Here is an 18,246-nt window from a genome sequence, read left to right on the forward strand (position 1 = left end):
GGAGTGTGTCAGTCAAGGCCGTCCGACGCTGCAGGCTCATTCCGAACACGCTCCATCTCTCTCGCACTGGTGCGGCGTGCCGAAGGGCCGAAGGGGTGCGAGAGAGACAGAGCGAGGCTCCTGGCGGCGCCTTTGGCCCTGTCCGAGGCGTCGGATGGGCTGCCTACCCGCGGGGGGCGGCGCGCCGGGCTGCCCCGGCCGCGAAACGCAAGTCACCCCGCGACGAGGACCAGTCTGCGGTCCACTTGGCCGGCAAGCGGCGGACGAACTAATGGCAAGCTCCACCGCCGCGTCCCCCCGGCAGCCGAATCTGGAGCCGTCCGGAGTCGGGGGCGTACTCGCCGAGATTCGTTTTGGCGAAAATGAAAATGATCGCTGGGTGGGACTCTTTCCGCTCCGCTGGCTTCGCGCTTCGCCCGTCGCTCTGTCTCCCTCGCACCCTTAGAGCCGCCCCGTGCGTGCGACAGAGACAGCGGAAAGGGGCGGCTGCCTCGCTGTCGCCAAATTCGAAGCGCTAGAGTCCAAAGTGTTCCGGCCGTCCCGGCGCGGCGGCCGTCATGCCGGGTAATGCGAGGGGCCCGGCGGGGACCTTGCCGATGACCCGGCGGCGCGGCGGTCGGTCGCACCGAGCTTTGCAGGCTTTACTGGCAGCGCTCGGAGGCAGTAGGACGTTCGCCGCGCCCCGCCGCGCCGCACCCCGCCACGCCCCGCCGCGCCCCGCGCCTGGCACGCCGTCGGAGGCCCCCAAGAAGGCCTGGCGCGAGTGGGAGGAGGAGGATAGCGAAACCCTGGACCCCTCCACTCCACCGCCGCGATGCCGTCCCCGTCCGGCGGCGCGGTGCTGTTCTGCGCGGCGCGCGACCCGATCAGCGCGGCCAGTTATCCGCAGAACCCCGCCGCGGCCGAAGCCGCGCCCCGCGTTACCCCGAACCTTACCCCGCGCGTCACCCCGCCGGCACCCCGCCGGCACCCCGTGGAGCCAGGCCGCCGAACATGTGACCGGTGCCGGCACTGGCAGAGGTGGTGCCGGAGGACGCGATGACGGCCGCCAGGCAGGCCGGCAGTGTGAACAGTGTGCCGCCCCCGCGCCGCCCGTGAGACAGTGACTTGGATTACTCGCCTCAACATGCCCGCGCTCGAGAGGATTTTGGTAAGGTCGCGGGTTCGAATCCTACCCGGTCGGGCTTTTTCGCAGCTCGTTTGATTAGACTCCCGCCGTGACGCAACCGGCTGTCTCTCTCGCGCTGATGGGGCGTCCCGTAGGTGTGTGAGAGAGACAGAGCGACGACGGAAGCCGCGTTTGGAGACAGCCGCTCCTGGCTGCCGTCCTGTCCTTGTGCGAGGGCGCGATTTCTGGGAAGCCGCGACGAGAACACAGAACACCGGTCGCAAAGCTCGGCCATGTCCATCTGCGTCCAGCTGTGCCTCTGTCTCCCACACTGGGGGTCGGGTTTCATCCCGCGAAGCGTCCGAAGCGGGCCAAGCGTCCACTCCAGTTGGCCCGACTGGGCTGGACTGGCCGACGTTGGCTCGGGTGCCACCGCGTTCGCCCTGAGAGCAGCACCTCCACTGTCTGCAGTGGACGGGCACTGCAGCACAGCGCGACAAACCTACACTGCTTCCGCCTAAAAGGCGGCCCGGGTTGTCCATTTGATTTCCCAGATACGGGAGAGTGTCCGGGGAGCCCCGAATCTACGACTTTGATCTATGACAGGCGGGCTTTGACGAGGCTGCTCGCTCACACCGCAGCGGGCCCTGGCCGGCCCTGGCCCCTCCCACCCCGAGGCCTCCGTGCGGAGGAGGGAGCGGCAGCGACTCAGTCGAGTGCTCCAAATGCAAAACAAACTTGAAAATGCGACGGTGGACGTGAGATGAAGGTCTTGAAGTGTCCATTTGTTTCGTGATTTCTCGTGTACAGTGTACAGCCTGTAAGCGCCTGCCCCAGCCGCGTGCCTGACGGCCTGCTTGTTGCAGGAGGACGAGGAGCGGTACCGCGGCGGCAGCAGCGCGCTGCGCAAGAAGGACTCGTTCCGCGACTGGCCGCCCTCCTCCCCCGAGTACCACCACGGCAACCACCACGGCAACCACCACCGCGGCGCGTCGCCGTCGCCCAGCCCGCCGCCCATGCCGGCCAACAAGAAGCTGTACCAGCGGACGCGCTTCGCGGCGGACATCCCGCCGCCGTCGGCGTACTCGTCGTCGTCGCGGCACCCGTCCACGCCCACGCCGCCGCCGTCCGCGCCCGCCACCGTGGTCAAGTCGCACCAGCAGTCGGCGTCGCAGATCATCGGGGACTCGTTCCGGAAGCTGGTGGGCAAGTTCCGGTCCGGCAGCTCGGACCGCAGCAAGAACAAGGCGTCCAGGAAGCTGAGCAACAAGTCGCGCGGCGGGTCGTCGCGGTCCCGGTCGCCCAGCCCGACGTACCGCGCGGCCGAGGGCTCGCTGCTCGGCATGAGCAGGACCAAGCGCAGCAAGAGCGGCCGCCGCTCGGCGCAGGACGGCGAGGGCTCGTCGCCCAACGACGGCACCGAGGAGGGCGACTCCCCCGAGGAGGTGGCCCCCGTGGCGCCCCCGCGTGGCGGCGGCCGCAGCGGCCTCAAGCGGTCGCAGTCGCGGTCCCAGCCGCACCGCAACGGCCACGACCTGGACGGCCGCGACGGGCGCGACACGGTGGACGGCGAGGCGCGCACCACCAGGAAGTACTACCTCGGCGAGGATCCGTTCGGCGGCTCCATCTACGGCCGCGAGAGGGAGTACGACGGCGTGGTGCCCGCCCGGAGGAAGCAGCGCGACGTGCGGCGCGGCTCGCAGTCCGAGGAGGAGCGCCACTCCAGGTGAGTCCGAAAAAAAAACGAAAATCGAAAACCGAGTGCTGGGATTCGAACCCGGGCCTCTAGTGTGACTCGGCCTTGCGCCGGTGGTGAATCAGAGCCTCCCTTCCCCGCGCGCCGGGTCGCTGGGTGCGCGTGCCGGGCGTGGGCGCGCCGAGCCACCACGTCCGTGGCGGGCCGCACCGAGCGCACGCCGCCTCATCGGGGACCCGGGTTCGAATCCCACTCGCGCTCATTTTCCCATTTTGCAGTGGACTAATTGCGCCAATGACGAAATGGACTTGACTCGCCGGCAAGTCGAGACGTCGGTGACGCGTGCGGCTCGCCGCGGCCCGCACTGCAACCCAATGCGGTTGGTGTCCTCCTTGACGTTGATTGTGTCGCGTAGCTTCGCGCTGCCTCGCCGAGCCGCGGGGCCGCGGTCTAGAGTTACGTGCCGGGTTTGCGAACTATCCCCCGACCGCCCGTCGGTGTGTGTGCTTGTGTGTGTGAGTTTGCCTTCCATCTGCGTACCGCGCGGTGACGCTCGGACAGGCACTCCGGCGTCGCCTCTCGCGAAAATGGCCCTTTGTCTGAGGTGGCGGGGCGGGGCGGGGCTGGGCGGCGAGGCCGACGACCTGGGCGTCGTGCGTTTTCGTCAAATACCTCGACGGTCTTGTCTATTTCCGGGGCTGGCAGTAGCGCCGCTGAGCCTTCGCGAATGCCTTTTCGCCAAGTACGTGCTAAGTGGCGGAAAAAAGCGGCGTCCTAACGGGCTGGTGTTTGCACCCCCGACCACGGACCACGCTCGTCCAGGTGGAGGTGTGTCGTGGCAGGCCGAGCGGGGCACCCACGAAATGACGGCCGCCTGGCAGGCTGCCTCCGGGCGGCAACGCTTTCGTCGCTCTGTCCTTCTCGCACTCGGGGGGCGTTCCACACGGGAGCGACAGAGACAGAGACTACTTTCTCGGAACCGAAAGCCAGCTGTTTTTCCGCTCCAGGGCCGACCGACGGCGGGCGATGGAGCGACTCTGTGATCACAGTGGCGCGTGTGAGAGTGTGTGCGTGTGTCTGTGTGAGCGCCTTTGTCCGACTGGATAGATCCGTAGCAATCTCCGCGCAGGTGGGACGACGGCGACGGGATTCGTGTGTATCCGCCCTGCGCGCGAATTATGAAATTGGACTGTCTTTTCTCTTCGCTCTGCTGGCTGGCCCCTCTCTCTCGCTCCCCCCGGGGGGTCGGCCGAACGCTGGCCCGGGCAAGCAGCCCCCCTCCTCCTCGTTGGAGCTGTCTTTGCATGAAAATTGCCAATTTGGCTGCGCGGCGATGGCGCGGTAGATACACCACGCGGGGTCGCTCTCTGTCTCTCGCACTCACCTGCTGCCCCGCAGGGGTGCGAGAGAGACGCGCCGCGGCCCGGCCGGCCCGCCAACACGGAGGGTAATCAGGACGCGAATCAGGCCGTGTTACTGTTCCGATCGCCCGGACCGCACAGTGGGCCAGAAGACCGGCGGAGGCGGACAAAACTCTAGACGCGTTTTGAGCTCCAGCGTCGCTAAACAGGCCTCGAAACGAACGTGTGACCCCACCAATGGATTCCTCGTTCGGAGAGCAATCCATTGGTGGGGTCACACGTTCGGTTCGAGTCCCATTTAGCGACTCTGCAGCTCAAAACGCGTCTAGAGTTTTGTCCGCCTCCACCGGTCTCTGGCCCACTGTGGACCGCCGCCCTGCCGCCCTGGCCGGTGATTGTGGTTCGTTTGTTGGCGCGCGCGTGTCCGCCGCGTGTCCGTCAGTCCGTCCGTCACTCCCTCTCAAAACAGCCCGCGCCGCGTAAGTGGCCGCCTTGCGACGTTCTCGCCGCGTCACTCGTCGATCGCTATCGCCGCGCCTCGTCGCGTCGCCCCGTCTCTGTCGCACCGCTACGGCACGCCCCGCGCGTGCGACGCAGACAGAGCCTCGGCGTGCGTCGCGCACCATCGGGGACGCACCTGGTTGACGGCTGTGGAAAGAATAAGTGTTGCCACGCGAGAAGGCAAACATTCCCACGATGCGCACCGGTAGGGTTGCCAACCTCAGTCTGCCCACTGGGCGAGCGCCTGCGAGGTAGGCCATCCCACAGCCCGCTGGACACGGGTGCGCTAGGGTTGCCTACTCGCCGGGCGCTCCGAGGCCCGGGGAGCGCCTGGCGGGCAGGCAACGCGCGAACACGGGTGTGCGCCGGGCCGCGCGCGGGCCTACCTCGCAGGCGGCTGGTTCGGGCCGGTCTGGGTCAGTCTGCCGGGACGGCTTACGCTGTGCGTCAGCAGGGTCAGCAACGGCACCAAAATTTCGCGCGTGTTGTGAGTCAGCGCGTCAGCCTGCCGGGGGTGGGAGGCGCGCGGTGCGGCGCGGTGCGGCGCGGTGCGTTTCAGCGAGCACACACGACTGCGCATTGTCCGTGTTAGCGAACAAGCCGGCCACACACCCACACTCACACATTAAGTCTCTCGCGCACAGGCACGCGTTTGCTCTGGAGCAGGCTGCTTTGCAGCGGCGGCGACCGAAACACGCCATTCGCACAAAAGAAGTGAAAAGGAAGGGATAAACTTCCCGTTTTGCGCGCTCACGGTGTAGGCGCTGCCGTTCCCGACGTAATGCGATCTTCGATGTGTGTCATTGCCGCCGTCCGTCCGTCCGCGTGAATTTGCAAAAAACATTCCTGAAATCGCGAGTCGTCGCTGCGAGTACCGCGTGTCGTCACGGGCCGCGGCGACGGCAGTCGGACCGCGCAAAACTGTCGCATTGACTGCGGGTGTGTGGCAACGCCGGCAACGCTCGGCGCGGCCGGGCCCCGCCGACAGGCAGACGGGCAGGCAGGCAGCGCGCAGCGCGCAGCCAGCTGACAGGTAGCTGACAGGCAGTCGGCGGGACGACACCGAGACGCCGTGTACGCGGGGGCCTGCCCGGCCTGCCCGGCCTGCCCCTGGCTGCGCTGGGGGCTCGGCCGTCTCGGCTTACTGGGTCAGGCCTCGCTTGGCGCACCGCGCGCCGCGTTCAGAGAGGCACTCGCGTTTACTTCATCCTTGCCGTCGAAGATGAATAGTTCTCGTTGCTTTCCCCCATGAGACGAGATTCGCCAGTGTGGCGGGTTGACACCCGGTACCGGCTGGGCGCGGGCTAGGCGCGGGCTGGGCGCGCCGACGGTGTCGGTTTGCGCGTCTTGGCACCGCGCTGCAGTGTCAGTCCGAACGGCGCGCTGTCTCTCTCGCACCTGCATGCGTCGCGCCGTGGGTGCGAGAGAGACAGCGCCTTCCGGAGCCAGCCCGGCGGCCGTGGGTGCTCCGTCCGCGGGCTCGGCGTGCGTGTGACGGTGTGCCGACGGTGTGCCGGCGGTGTGCCGGCGGTGCGCGCGCGTGGAGGCGACGGGGCCGCGGTCCGCGCTCCGCCCCCGCGTCTTCTGCGGCAACGATTCCGCGATCCTGGCGCGGCCGCCGCGGCCCGGCCGGCCAGGCAGTGTCGCCGATTTCCTCTTCGCGCCTGTATCGGCCTATCCGCCCGGTGGACGGACTCCCTCTGTCCTTCTCGCACCTACTTGGACGCCGCGTGAGTGCGAGAGAGACACAGCGACTCTCGGAATGAGTGTGCTGGGCGCCGTTAAAGCGTTTACGCGTCCGCGGGTCGCCGTGCTTCGCGGTGCTGCCCCACTGACTGGACTGACTGCGGCGGTACCACACCGGCATAACGGCCTTCCGATAGCGGCGCCCTCGCGTCTCGCGGGACGGCGAGGCACCACGCGGCGGTAACGCGGTAACGCGCGGCCCACACAGGTGCTGCCGCGAGGATTAAACGGCACCGTAAAATAAATTTAAAGTGAAATCCCCGAGCCGCGTCTCTCTGCCTCCCTCCCTCTTGCACGCGGCGCGTCGCTTCAAATTTTTTTACGGCCGGAGCTGCAGGCGGGGAGATGCAGCAGCATGCAGCCTGGCTGGCTGGCTGGCTGGCTGGCGGCGCAGCAGGCGGCCAGTCAGGCAGCCAGGCCCACTGACCAATAAAACCAAGGCCGCCGTCGTCCCTTAAGCGGCAGGCGGTCGCACACGCCGCGCCCCGCCCCGCCCCGCCCCGCCGAGACCAAGACCGTCGCCTCGACTAATTGCAAGTGCAGGCGATTCCCGGAAGCACCCGGAAGGAACTCTGCGTCCCGCCCCACGGTTGCACCACTGTGTCACACTGAGTGTCTCTCTGCTGCAACAGTGTCACGTCACTGTCTGTCTCTCTCGCTCCTCGCGGCTTATTAATGACCTATCCGTCCCGGAGATTCATCATCGGCCACCCCTATGATGTCATGAAGGACCGCGGCGGGGAGGGGGAGGGGGGCTGCAGCTGCCGGGCAGCACCCGGCCTCGCCGCCACCAAACATGGCAAGGACCGCTGCTGCTGCCGCTTCGGCGGGACGGGGCAGAAGAGCGAGGAGGGGAGGGGAGGGGGAGCCCTAGGTGCGTGGACCCTGCCAGGGCCGAGCCTGGCCAAGCCGCCATATGTTGCACCGTCCGCCTCTGTCGATATTCTGTAACACGCTGAGGGTCAGGTTGGAGCAGCACAGAGAGCGCAGGGCAGTTCGTGGGTTCGAATCCCACCGCAGCCATTTTTTTCAACCCCTTTTTTGGCGCGGTTGACGTTCTTGGCTGGCGCCGTGCTTCTCCGCGCTGCGTGGCTGTCACGAGGCGCGAGGCAAAGTGCATTGGTCGCGGTCACGCTGGGGGGCCGTGCACTAAAGCACGTAACACCTGCAGCCGCGTCGCCGGTCACGGTTCTATCCCGATGTAACTCGATTAGGGTGGGTCGCGGAGGCCGAGGTGACAGATCGTCCTGAGGTACTGTGTTACGTGAATTTTGGGACAGCGACAGCCGCGCGGGGAGCATCGCTTGATGATTGCGATTGCACATCACCACGCCGTCATGGCATGGCTCGGCAGGACCGCGGTGGGGTCATCCAGGATTAGGCATACTTCCCCCCCCCCTCTCTCTCTCTCCTGGCTGCGACATAAGGGGTTTGCAGTGTCCTTGTTTGCGCAGCCCTGGACGTGCATCTGGATGCACCGCGCTCACACACACACACACACACACACAGACACACAGATGCAGCAGCAGACACCACAACAATCACGAATTCAGCGCATGCTTTCTGTCGCGTCTCTTGCAACCATGAAAGTGGTTCGCGGTAACACACACTCACTCAGACACAACAACAACAACAACAACAACAACAACAAGGCGGCCTGCTTATGAAAGAGCGGTCACTTCTTCTTGAAGCTCGTCGCGTCGGCCTCACACGGAGGCGAACTAAGCGTGTTTTTTTCTTCTTTCTCTCCGTCTGCAGTGATGTGAACGCCTTATTGGTGTAGGTGTTCGCCTCCACGCGTGGCCGTGCTGCTGGCCGTGCGCGCTTCGAGTCGCGCGCGAACAACACGTCGAAACGAAGATTAGTCGATTAGTCGGCGAGATAATCGAGTTTCGGGACTGCTGCGGCAGAAGGGTGTGAGGTTGGTTGGGGGATGTTACTTTTGAGCAAATGTCAGGAACACAATTTTTAGTTTGTTTGTAAGACAAAATCGGTTTGGAAATTTAAAACAAAATAATGTGCGCTTAAAATACATACTGCTTTGCAAGACGGGGAGAATTTTATTTTCAAGGCCTTCAAATATTTTGAACGAAGCCTCCTGAATTTTCGAAAAGTCCTTGTTACCCGCGCTAATTTTGTCCCAGTGGAGTGGAGTGGGGGGGGGGGGGGCGGAAAGCGGAAACGGCGGCGCTGGTCACGTGGGTGTGCCCCAGTACAGTGTAGGGGACAGACGGCGGCAGCGCGACGCCGTCCTTGGCCTTCTGCGGCCGCGCCCTCAGAGCGCCTCAGAGCCTCGCCAAAGTCGGCCTGGGCAATATTGCTGAAACCGACCGTCTTCAACTTCACTGTTAAAAAAAATTCTGAAATTTTAGACCATTTTGGCGGCATTTTGGCGGCATGAACTTGCAGCCAGCCAATCAGCGTCTGGTGTCCGTTACAGTGGCGGGCCAGGAGGAGGTGCTGAAGCTGAACTTGGATTAATCTCGTTTGATTGCGGCTGAGCCGTTAGGGGACAATTTACTCCGGGCTGGCCTCGTTGAAGACGACGCTGAAGGCGGCTGAAGGTGGTGATGGAGGGGGTCGGGTCTGGCACGCTGGCACGGAACAACTAGGAGGAACTCCCGCGGGGACAGCGGACGACCAGGTGGGCGATCCGTCGCTCCGTCTCTCTCGCACCCCCACGGGACGCCCCATGGCCCCATGGGCGCGACAGGGACAGAAAACGACTGGTCGGAATCGCTCGCCCTCGTGGAAATTGGCGAAAACTGGAACGGGACCACGGCCAGCTCGGAGGTGGGGGACCGCCCGCGAAGCGCGAAGCGAACACGCGTGTGTTCAAAGGGCCTGATGTATGTCCAAACGCAGCGCTCTGAAAAAAAAAGTTAATATCTAACAAGATAGAAATGTTTTGGCGAAAATCTGCAAGATGTTCATTACGTTGGCTTCCTTACTTTCGAGCATGACTGTCTTACCTTTTTGGCGGCCGTTTTGCAATAATTTCGGCCTGCCTGTACCTGTGGTGTAGTTAGTGTATGCAGGCCCGGCCGAACAAAAGGCACGCCGCCGCCTATCGGACACTATCGGAACCAGGCAAGGCAGTCATCAGCGCATTCTATAAGCACGCCGAAGCATCCTGACGAAACGGAGCCGACAATGGCGTCGTAAAATGAGACATTTGGTTGATCGGGCCGGCCGGGCCGGCGGCTCTTTGTCCGGAGCGCCATCTAGCGGCGAACAGTGTCATTATGTCGTAATGCCGCCACGTGCCGACTTTATCGAGAGATCGATTGGTAGGGACTCGAAGTCGATCGGCCGCCGATTTGACTGCTGCGGGCAACTGCTCGCTAACTCACAGAATCCTCGGTCCAGTGCGTAAGAGTTGCGGCACCGTGCTCCGTGTGGCGATCGTCTTTTTTATAGTTTTCGACTGCCGCCGGTCAGCGCCATGATTCCGAGTGGGAGGTCTCTCCTCTCTTGCTCGCCCTCCTGGGCGGGAGAGAGACGGGCCGACGACGGGAGGAAAAGTGTTACTCTCACCGAAACTCGAAGCAGTGCCCCGGTATTCGAACCCCGGACTGACGGTTCTCTTCTCTCTGGTTGCAGCCTTGGGCGCCTCAGCAAGTCCACGTCGCGGCTGACGTCCTCGGGCGCCGCGACGCAGCACAACACCATGCTGAACGGCGGCACCAGGCGCGTCGGCACCGAGTACCACGCCGGCCGCGGCGGCTCCCAGACCCTGCCCAGGAAGCTGCGGGACCGCGATGACTCCACGCCCAGGGCCAAGAAGCAGGTGAGGCGCGGGTTCGAAACCCCGAAAAAAAATAATCTTTTTTTGGCAGATGAGGTGGCCGCACGGATGACGTACGCGATCGACAAGTCAATGTCCTCCCCTGTCCACCCCCGCACCCCTCCAGCAACCGCGACGCGACGCGAGGTGGGCGGTGTATGCAAATTTTATAACCGGGTCCAGGCAAGCCGCGGCCGCCCCGCCCCTCCCCACCATATCCACGGCATTCCGCGGCAACACTTGGCGATCTTCCGCTAAGAAGAAAGCGCGCAGCGCGCAGAGCTCGCCCGAGAGCCAAATTCCGAAATTGGCGCCGAATGTGAGTGATCCGGTCGGGAGCTCGGCGCCGCCGCCAGCAGTGCGACCCGTGCGATCTAATCCGCGGACTGAGTCGACTGAGTCGGGCGAAAGGCGAAATAACGGAAAAGTCGACGCCGCCACTGTGACTCACTGACTTGGCGCAAGGCAAGGCAAGTGGGCGGCGCCGGCGAGGGTTCAGCCGTTCAGCCCGCGGGGTAGGCCGCCCGCCGGCCAGCGCGCACGGCTGTGCCGCGGGACGGCATCGGCCGAGTGGCAGGCGCTCGATGTTGCCACAAACTTGCCTTCCCTCACGACGTGCTTGTTGTGGTTCCAGGTGTACGTGACCAAGAGCAACGTGGAGCGCACGGGCTCCTCGGCGCGGTCCTCTCCGCCGCAGGTGTGGGAGCACCGCTTCACGCGGGAGCGCTCGTCGCCGCGGTCGTCCCCGCTGGCGTCGCCGCTCACGACGTCGCCGCACACGGGCAGCCTCATCAACGTGTCCTTCGTGAACCAGGCGCCGTCGCCGACCCGCAACGGGCACGGCAACGGGCACAGCAACGGCGTGTCGTGGGAGGGCCCCGCCAAGCCGGCGCGCACCTACCGCACCTCGCTGACGCGCAGCAAGAGCTTCAACGTGCAGGCCGCGCCCACGGCCTACCGCTCCAGCTCGCAGCTGCACCGCCTGGAGGAGAGCCCGCCGCCGCTCAAGAGCCCCAGCATCCTGGCCAGCATCAGCCGCAGCACCCGCGACCTCACCGACCTCGGCGAGAAGGAGAACCACGTCGAGGACCTCTACACCAAACCGGCGCGCCGCGCCGCCGACCAGCGGCGCCTCTTCTCCAGCACCAGCCACCTGAACGGCGTCAACAGCAGCGGCGGCAGCGGCCAGGACCCCAAGAAGAAGGCCTTCATGCGCGGCCTGCTGGACCGCGCGCCCGAGCTGTTCAAGACCCTGCACCCCGAGGAGCAGCAGCAGCAGCACGCCGAGCCGCGCGTCATCGACTACAGCAACTCGTTCCGGTCCAGCACCGCCACGCCGCCGCCGCGCGCGCCGTTCCGCTCCATGGACAGGGACAGCAGGGACAGGGCGTCGCCGTCAGGTGGGAGGACGATCACGTTCAGTAGTTAGGCCTCATGGGCACCCGGGCACCTGGGCACCGCCGCCTCCCTGGGCCGGGCCGGGCCAGGCCGGGCAAGGTGACTTCGGTGTTGGTGGCGGCTGGCGGCTTGTGCCTGGCGGGCACTGCCTGCACCCTGCGGTCCGAGATGGTGGTGGTCTTGTCTTCCTGTCTATCGACAGCCTGCCCTTCTCGCCCTTCTCCTCGAAGCCCCTGGTCACGTGGACACCCCGCCCCTCCCCGAGTGCCTCAACCTTGTTCTTGCCCCATACAGGTGGCGGCCCCGCCTCCAAGGGGCTGCGCGAGCGCGACGCCTACCGGAGGGACTCCAACAACTCCAACTCGAACGGTAGCGGCGGCGACTACTCGGAGACGGTGAGGATCACCTCCAAGTGCAGCGACCCGCTGCGGCCGTCCGTCACCAACACGGTGCAGAACTACTCGCGGCGCACGGTGCCGTCCGGGCGCGGCGGCGCCAGGGAGGTGGTGGAGACGAGCGACACGTCCACGGTGACGAAGCGCAGCAGCCGCTACCGGGGAGGCTCCGGGGACAGCGGCATCGACACGAGCACCAGCAGCATCCTCATGGACTCCAAGTACCCCAGGCACACGGCCAGCCTGGCCGCCCAGGCGCGGCAGTGGCGCCACCAGCCCGACAAGCACGGCGTCAACGGCGGCGTCGTCATCGAGGTGCGGAACACCCGCAAGTAACGCCGGGTTCGCGGGTTCGACTCCCGGCCGAGGCAGGTACACTGGTAAGGGGGCTGAGGAGCGCGACGTGCCGCAGTTTTGTTCGGCATGCAGCGTCTCCCGAAACGAGCCCGGGAATCGAAATCGAGAAGCAGTTTTAGTGTAGTTTCCTTTCGCCGCTCCCGGGATCGCCATAGAGCCAACGGAGTGCCATGCAGAGCTCTGCTAGCAGGGGCAGGAGCCATTCCCCGTTCTTAAGAGTGCGTTCCTGAAGGACATCGTAAGAAGTGCTAGCTGCTAGTTATTCTGAAAGCGTGTTCATTTTGAAGCGCCAACAGATACCCATGTGAACAAGAAAACAAGCTGTAAAGTGATGTTTGCTTTAGTGGTAGGGTAATTTTTGGTTTTGTTGAAAGTTTTGACCCATGACCTAAATGGACCTTAAACATAATGCAGTGAGGGTTTTACAGATTAAGCGATATGCCTAGAAACCAAGGCTTTATCGAGTTACGGATGTTACACATTTGTACAGCCTACACCCGCCCCATCAAACTGATTGTGTTTTGTGGAATCCACAAAATTTGCTCAAATAAAGAGCAGTATTTGAAATCACTCATCTGTGCAATTTGTGTGCGTGTTCGCAGTTATACTGTGTAACATTCTTAACTTTATAATGCTCAAGACTGGTAAGAATCAGCTGCTATTGGGTCAAAATAATGTAGGCTAGTCAATACAATTTTGTAATGTGGACTTGATTTTACATCTAACAGGAAAATATTGTAAAAATAGATGGTAAATTCTGACTAATAGAAATCCCAGAGAAGAATGATGTGACAGTGGTTATTTATTTGTCCTCATCCCTGATAATAATGTGCCTGTGAGGCATCTCGTCCCATTTGTCTGTCTGTGATTTTGAGATATCACAACCACATTAGGAAATACGACTTTCATCATGAGCTCTGGGTATTTGTAAAATAATTAAAGATTAAAAGTCATGACATGACTATACTTTTATAATTAGCAGCTGAAATTTTTTAACTCACGAATTCAAACATATTTTTAAACATTTGTAACGTTTTTCTGTATTTCTTGAAAAATTCACTTAAGGAAATTGTAATATTGTTGTTGATGCTATTTACCATAAATAAATATTATAACATTATGAGAATTATGATTTTCTTCTCCCCTGTCTTAATCAACAATTATAGTAGTGTAGGTGCCATGATCTCCATTATCCATGCAGCCTTGGTCTCAAAATTTCTCAAAATAGAAGTGAAAATTAACATTTATTTTGCTCCACTACACTTGGTTAGCACATAGTAAAAAGAAACAAAGAATGAAACAATATGAAATCTGGATGTTTGGCTTCTGTGACAAACAACCTATAAAAGAATAACTTCTTTAAACAATTTTTACACTATGACTACTTAACAGACAGATCTACATTTAAATCATCAGAATCTAGTTTTGGCCCCTTAGGACACCCATAACAAGGAATGGACTTTACCCTGAATGAATCTGGAAGGTAATCTTCAATAAATACATGGAATTGAAGTTGAGTCCTGATAAGTCCTAGCGAAACCATTTTATCTCGTAGGTCAAAAACTAATTGATGATACTTTGACTTTTTGGTGGTAACACTTGTAACTGTGCGACACAAAAATTGCACAAACTCTTCTGCTTTGATTCTAGATTCCAAGCCAAACTTAGGCTGTAATTTAGCCTCAAGAAATTTGTACATTTTAGATGTCACATACGGTTTTGGTTTAACTCTTTTTGGGGGACGGTAATCTGCCAAATATGGGCAGACTTCTTTTTTCTTTGCTGGCTTTAGCACTGACTTCGGGTTTGGTTTCTTGATTACAATTGGATCAGGTTTGGGAGGTAGTGGTTGACTGATATGCTTCCCATTCTTAACTTCTTCAGTCCACTTACTCATAAACAACCTCATCTTCTGCCTGTAATCTCCATCATGTACCTTCTGAGATTTTATAGAATTAGTTTTAGAAGAAGCAGCAGTTGTCACAACAGGTGCCGGAGGTCTTACTGATTTGGCTGACGATGACTTCTTGTCTGAAAGTGGGCTGAAAATAGAATGTCTATTGGCATGTTCTCTTGTGGGTGTACCACCAATAGGAGAAGCAGCTTCTTCCACATGATGAGCTGAACCAGAAGGCAAGGCCCTAGATTCATTCTTGTGTTGAACCTTTTCTTGATTATTGTTATTTATGCTTTCCTCTAGGGAATCAAAGGAATCATCATCTCCTACGTTGTCTCCAACATCATTAACAGCTTCAATAGAAGAAAGTTCTTCATCAAAAGGCTCTGCCTCCTCACCAGAAGACTCAGTTCTGCTTCTAATACTAACGTAAGGATTTTCAGTCCAAGAGCTCTCATTAGAGTTTTCATGGACATGGGATGAACTTTGTGCTTTGGAAATTCCAGAACTGAACACGGAATCTGAGCCTGTGTCATTTAAAAAAGTCATGGCAGGAGATTCAGTGTCTGCTTCAGATTGCTGCGGCTTACTAACACTTTTAGAAATCGATGCTTCTTTGGGAAGAACTGAATTGTTGGCTTCTTCAGTCCGGGTTGCAGATCTGTTGTTTGACTCAGATGCCCGACTTGGAGGTCGAGGTGCCACAGTAGACAATGTTAAATTTGATGGCAAGGATATCGTGCTTGCATCACTGATATTACCATCATATTCAGAACCACTTTTTTGAGCCGTTAAGATTTTATGAGAAGTCATAGAACCTCCTAGCAAACTCCTCTTTACACTGTGTGTAGCCGAAGTTTCTTTGGAGCTCACTGGAGAGTTAATCACATCTTGAACATAAGGCATAGACGCGTTTCTTAGTGAGGATATGATAGATTTAAAACTTGCTTGTTCTTTTGAGGCTGCTGGTGATGGGGCATTGCTTCTCATAGATCCTCCTAATTCACTGCTGATATTGGGTTGCTCAGCATTCCCCAGGGATGGAAGTTTGCCTCGAGATAATCTAGTTTCTTTTACTGAAGGACTTACACCAATTTCTTCATTAGGAAGGTTCTCGCGCTCCCGCTGGCTCAAGTGAGACACTCTTAAAGGGGCGCTCCTAGTGTTTTCAGTGATGGATGCAATGCTTGATATTCGACTCACATGTCCATGATCAGGTACCATCCGTCTAGAATTACTATAGAGTAAAAAATTATGAGCATAATTTTACATTAAATAAAAGTCACATTTAAAAAAAGAAAAAGAATTACCTCTGATTTAGTGGTCGTAAGTTGGATTGGGAATCTAAGATAGTGTTCTCTTCTACTACCTGGCTTAATAAATCAACTTGATTGCCTGAGTGAAGCTTTTTTAGAGAAAGGGAATGCTTTTTCATGGTTTGAAAGACTTCTGGTACCGTGCTATAGATATAAACAAGAATTCAAGCTTGTTTAAAAGTCATACTTATTCAAAACAAATCACTAGGAAATAGTTGATGAGACACAGACCTGATGTTGTTCGCTTCTGCTCCCAGTGGTAGAGAAGTATCACCCTCTGGAGTATGGTTCACAGAAGGTAGATTTTCTTTAGAAACCTCATCTTCCTCAGAACCCGATGTCACATTCAAAAAGGGATTATGATCATCAAGAGATGTTCTGGTAGACTTCAATCCTTTTTTCAGAAAAGCTGGTCGGCGCCGAGGAATTTCAACAGACACATCATCAACTGCTGATGGTTTTGAGATGTTTGATCTGAAGAGGATGAGACATGACAAAGAAGATTAGGTAAAAACAACAACAGAGGGGCAAGAATTGTTTTTTGTATATTTTTTTAAAACAACTTACCTGTTATTTGCATCATTTGACAAGATTTGCTTTGAAACATGACTCCCTTCAGAATCTGTGCTTTGATCCATTATATTTTTGAACTTATCAATAAGATCCTGCGATGGGATGAAATCCTTTTTAGATTTCTTACTGAGAAACGCTGGCCTCCGGCGATGGATTTCCAAAGATACATCACTGTCCTTGGGACTTGCAGGGGTTGCAGCAGCTGAAACAGATCTGCGAGAGAAAATGTTGAAAGGCAAAAGACACACACACACACACAAAAAAAAAGCGGTTCAAACTTAAATAAAAAGTGTGTCAACCTTCTGGGTGAGGTGCCAGCTCTTGGCTCTACAAGTTCTTGAGGTACTGTGTTAACAGCTACTGTGTCTTCAACAGAATCTGAAGTCTCATTTGCCACTTCTTTGAACACGTTATAACTATCACGAGACGTTCTCTTGTCTTTGTTATGACTCTTCCTCAAAAAATTGGGTCTACGACGAGGAATTTCAAAGGATGTATCTTTTGAAGTAGAGTTGTTCCTGGAAATAATCAAATTAAAAGAATAAAGAATAAGAGTCAGATTGTGAAAAAAAAAATTAAAAAAATTGAAGGACAGAGGAAGTACAGTAGTCTTTACCTTTCATTCTCATCGGTTGTTGGTGGTACAGCTACCTTGGAAGTATCAGACCCACTTTCAGAATCAGTAGTTTCATCCATCACCTTCTTAAACACATTCTGCAAAGCTAAATCTGCCTCATCATTGGCAACCGTTCCCTGCTTGCGTTTTAGCAAGAATTTAGGCCTTTTACGGATTATTTCAACAGACACCTCACTGTCTGGGAACAATGAAGATTTCCTACGGAAGGAAATCAATTAAGGGTTGTGGATTGATAACAAAAATAGCAAGCAGTCAGTCCACTTTTGAAAATTTGAAGACCTACCTGACAGATGATGTTTTGGAAGTTTTGACAGGTGAAACTGTTTCTTCATCTGACTCTGAATCATGATCTAAAATTGCCTGGAAAGCTTTGTCAGCAACGAGTGATTTCCCTCCATCCCTTGGAGTACCTCTCTTGAAGGTAGTGGGTCTCCGAGGTTTTTTAGGGGGAGAGATGTCATCTTCTTCAGATAACTCAGCATCCACTTCCTCAGATTGGGCCAGGCTTTTCCTGAAAGTGACACAAGAAAAGGCAAAAAAAATGTTATTTGTATAATAGCAGTAAAGCTTTATTCAAAACAAGGGTGCAATCTGATGAATACTAAAAATAAAAAATACAAAAGGATTCATTGGTATTAAAAGCAGTGTTATGAACCTTTTAGTGAGCCGTTCTATTTCAGATGTGTTGACCACAACTGATGAATTCAATATTTTATTGATTTTCTTCCGGTCAAACTTTGACAAGTTGAGCCCTTCTACATCAGAGTTGTTCACCAGGTTTGCGTCCCTCTCATTGAGAATCGCTTCATTCACACTGTCCTGAGAGACGAGCACCGAACAGTTAGGTCCCAGGTGTTTAAACCAATCAGGGTTTGCTGAAATTACAAAGACCATCATTAATTTTAATGCTCAAATCAGAGTGCCAAGGCGAGACTATCACACTGAAAGATATTTCACGACTACCGGCGAAGTCAGGGTCGATCACGGCTGAATCCGGATTCAAGTGGCAGCTTTCGTTGGAAGACGCGTTGGACACTTCAAGCGCGGTCAGATCCCCGACAGACTTTCGGCCGAGGGAGACCCGCAGACTGGAACCCTTTTTCTTCCGAGGCGGCTTCTCCATTGCTAAACTACAATCAAAACACGACGATAGCGACAAGGTTATAACCATCAACCAACATATGTTAAATAGCAGTCTCTCCGGTAAAGCTCCGAATACCCCATTGATTCAAACAGAAAAACATACTAGGCACTTGTTACGATGCTTCAGACTCGTTACTCACCGGAAAAAGGACTGGGTGGACTCGGTAACTCGGTTGAATTAGAATTTGACAGTTATTTGATGGTACCCCAGCGAGCCGCCAAATTTGAATCTTTGTTGTGGTGTGGGTACTTTCTTAAAGCTGTTGAGCACCGCGGTCACTTGTGGTCAGTACGAAGAGTATGAGAAAATAAGCTTCTTGCTATGAGAAAC

General features: G+C 57.0%; 2 protein-coding genes across 9 annotated transcripts in view; one reads left to right on the forward strand and one right to left on the reverse strand.

Moving 5' to 3' along the window:
* LOC117644338 (serine/arginine repetitive matrix protein 1) overlaps window positions 1-13,475 on the forward strand; it is an 85,644-nt gene extending 72,169 nt beyond the window's left edge. For all 6 annotated transcript variants that reach the window (XM_034383699.1, XM_034383701.1, XM_034383702.1 and 3 more), the window contains 4 exons: window positions 1,975-2,834; window positions 10,016-10,202; window positions 10,834-11,599; window positions 11,892-13,475. In XM_034383699.1, the coding sequence (XP_034239590.1) occupies window positions 1,975-2,834; window positions 10,016-10,202; window positions 10,834-11,599; window positions 11,892-12,328 (2,250 nt within the window). In that variant the 3' untranslated portion in view covers window positions 12,329-13,475. The remainder of the gene's footprint in view (window positions 1-1,974; window positions 2,835-10,015; window positions 10,203-10,833; window positions 11,600-11,891) is intronic.
* Window positions 13,476-13,574: 99 nt separating this feature from the next.
* LOC117644340 lies at window positions 13,575-18,205 on the reverse strand. Of its 3 annotated transcripts, none has more exons than XM_034383708.1 (10): window positions 18,056-18,205; window positions 17,736-17,902; window positions 17,428-17,647; window positions 17,056-17,283; window positions 16,752-16,970; window positions 16,435-16,653; window positions 16,130-16,348; window positions 15,794-16,036; window positions 15,557-15,706; window positions 13,575-15,474 (listed from the first exon to the last, which is right to left on the reverse strand). In XM_034383708.1, exons 2-10 carry the CDS (start codon window positions 17,893-17,895, stop codon window positions 13,731-13,733), a joined length of 3,402 nt encoding a protein of 1,133 aa, XP_034239599.1. In that variant the 5' UTR covers window positions 17,896-17,902; window positions 18,056-18,205; the 3' UTR covers window positions 13,575-13,730. The 3 variants fall into 3 exon arrangements, with proteins under 3 accessions (XP_034239599.1, XP_034239596.1, XP_034239597.1); XM_034383705.1 differs by having other exon boundaries at window positions 13,575-15,483; XM_034383706.1 differs by having other exon boundaries at window positions 13,575-15,483; window positions 18,019-18,146.
* Between the last annotated feature and the right edge of the window lie 41 nt (window positions 18,206-18,246).

The sequence above is a fragment of the Thrips palmi genome, unplaced genomic scaffold (assembly GCF_012932325.1).
Source record: "Thrips palmi isolate BJ-2018 unplaced genomic scaffold, TpBJ-2018v1 HiC_scaffold_18, whole genome shotgun sequence".
NCBI classification, from domain to species: Eukaryota; Metazoa; Arthropoda; class Insecta; order Thysanoptera; family Thripidae; genus Thrips; species Thrips palmi.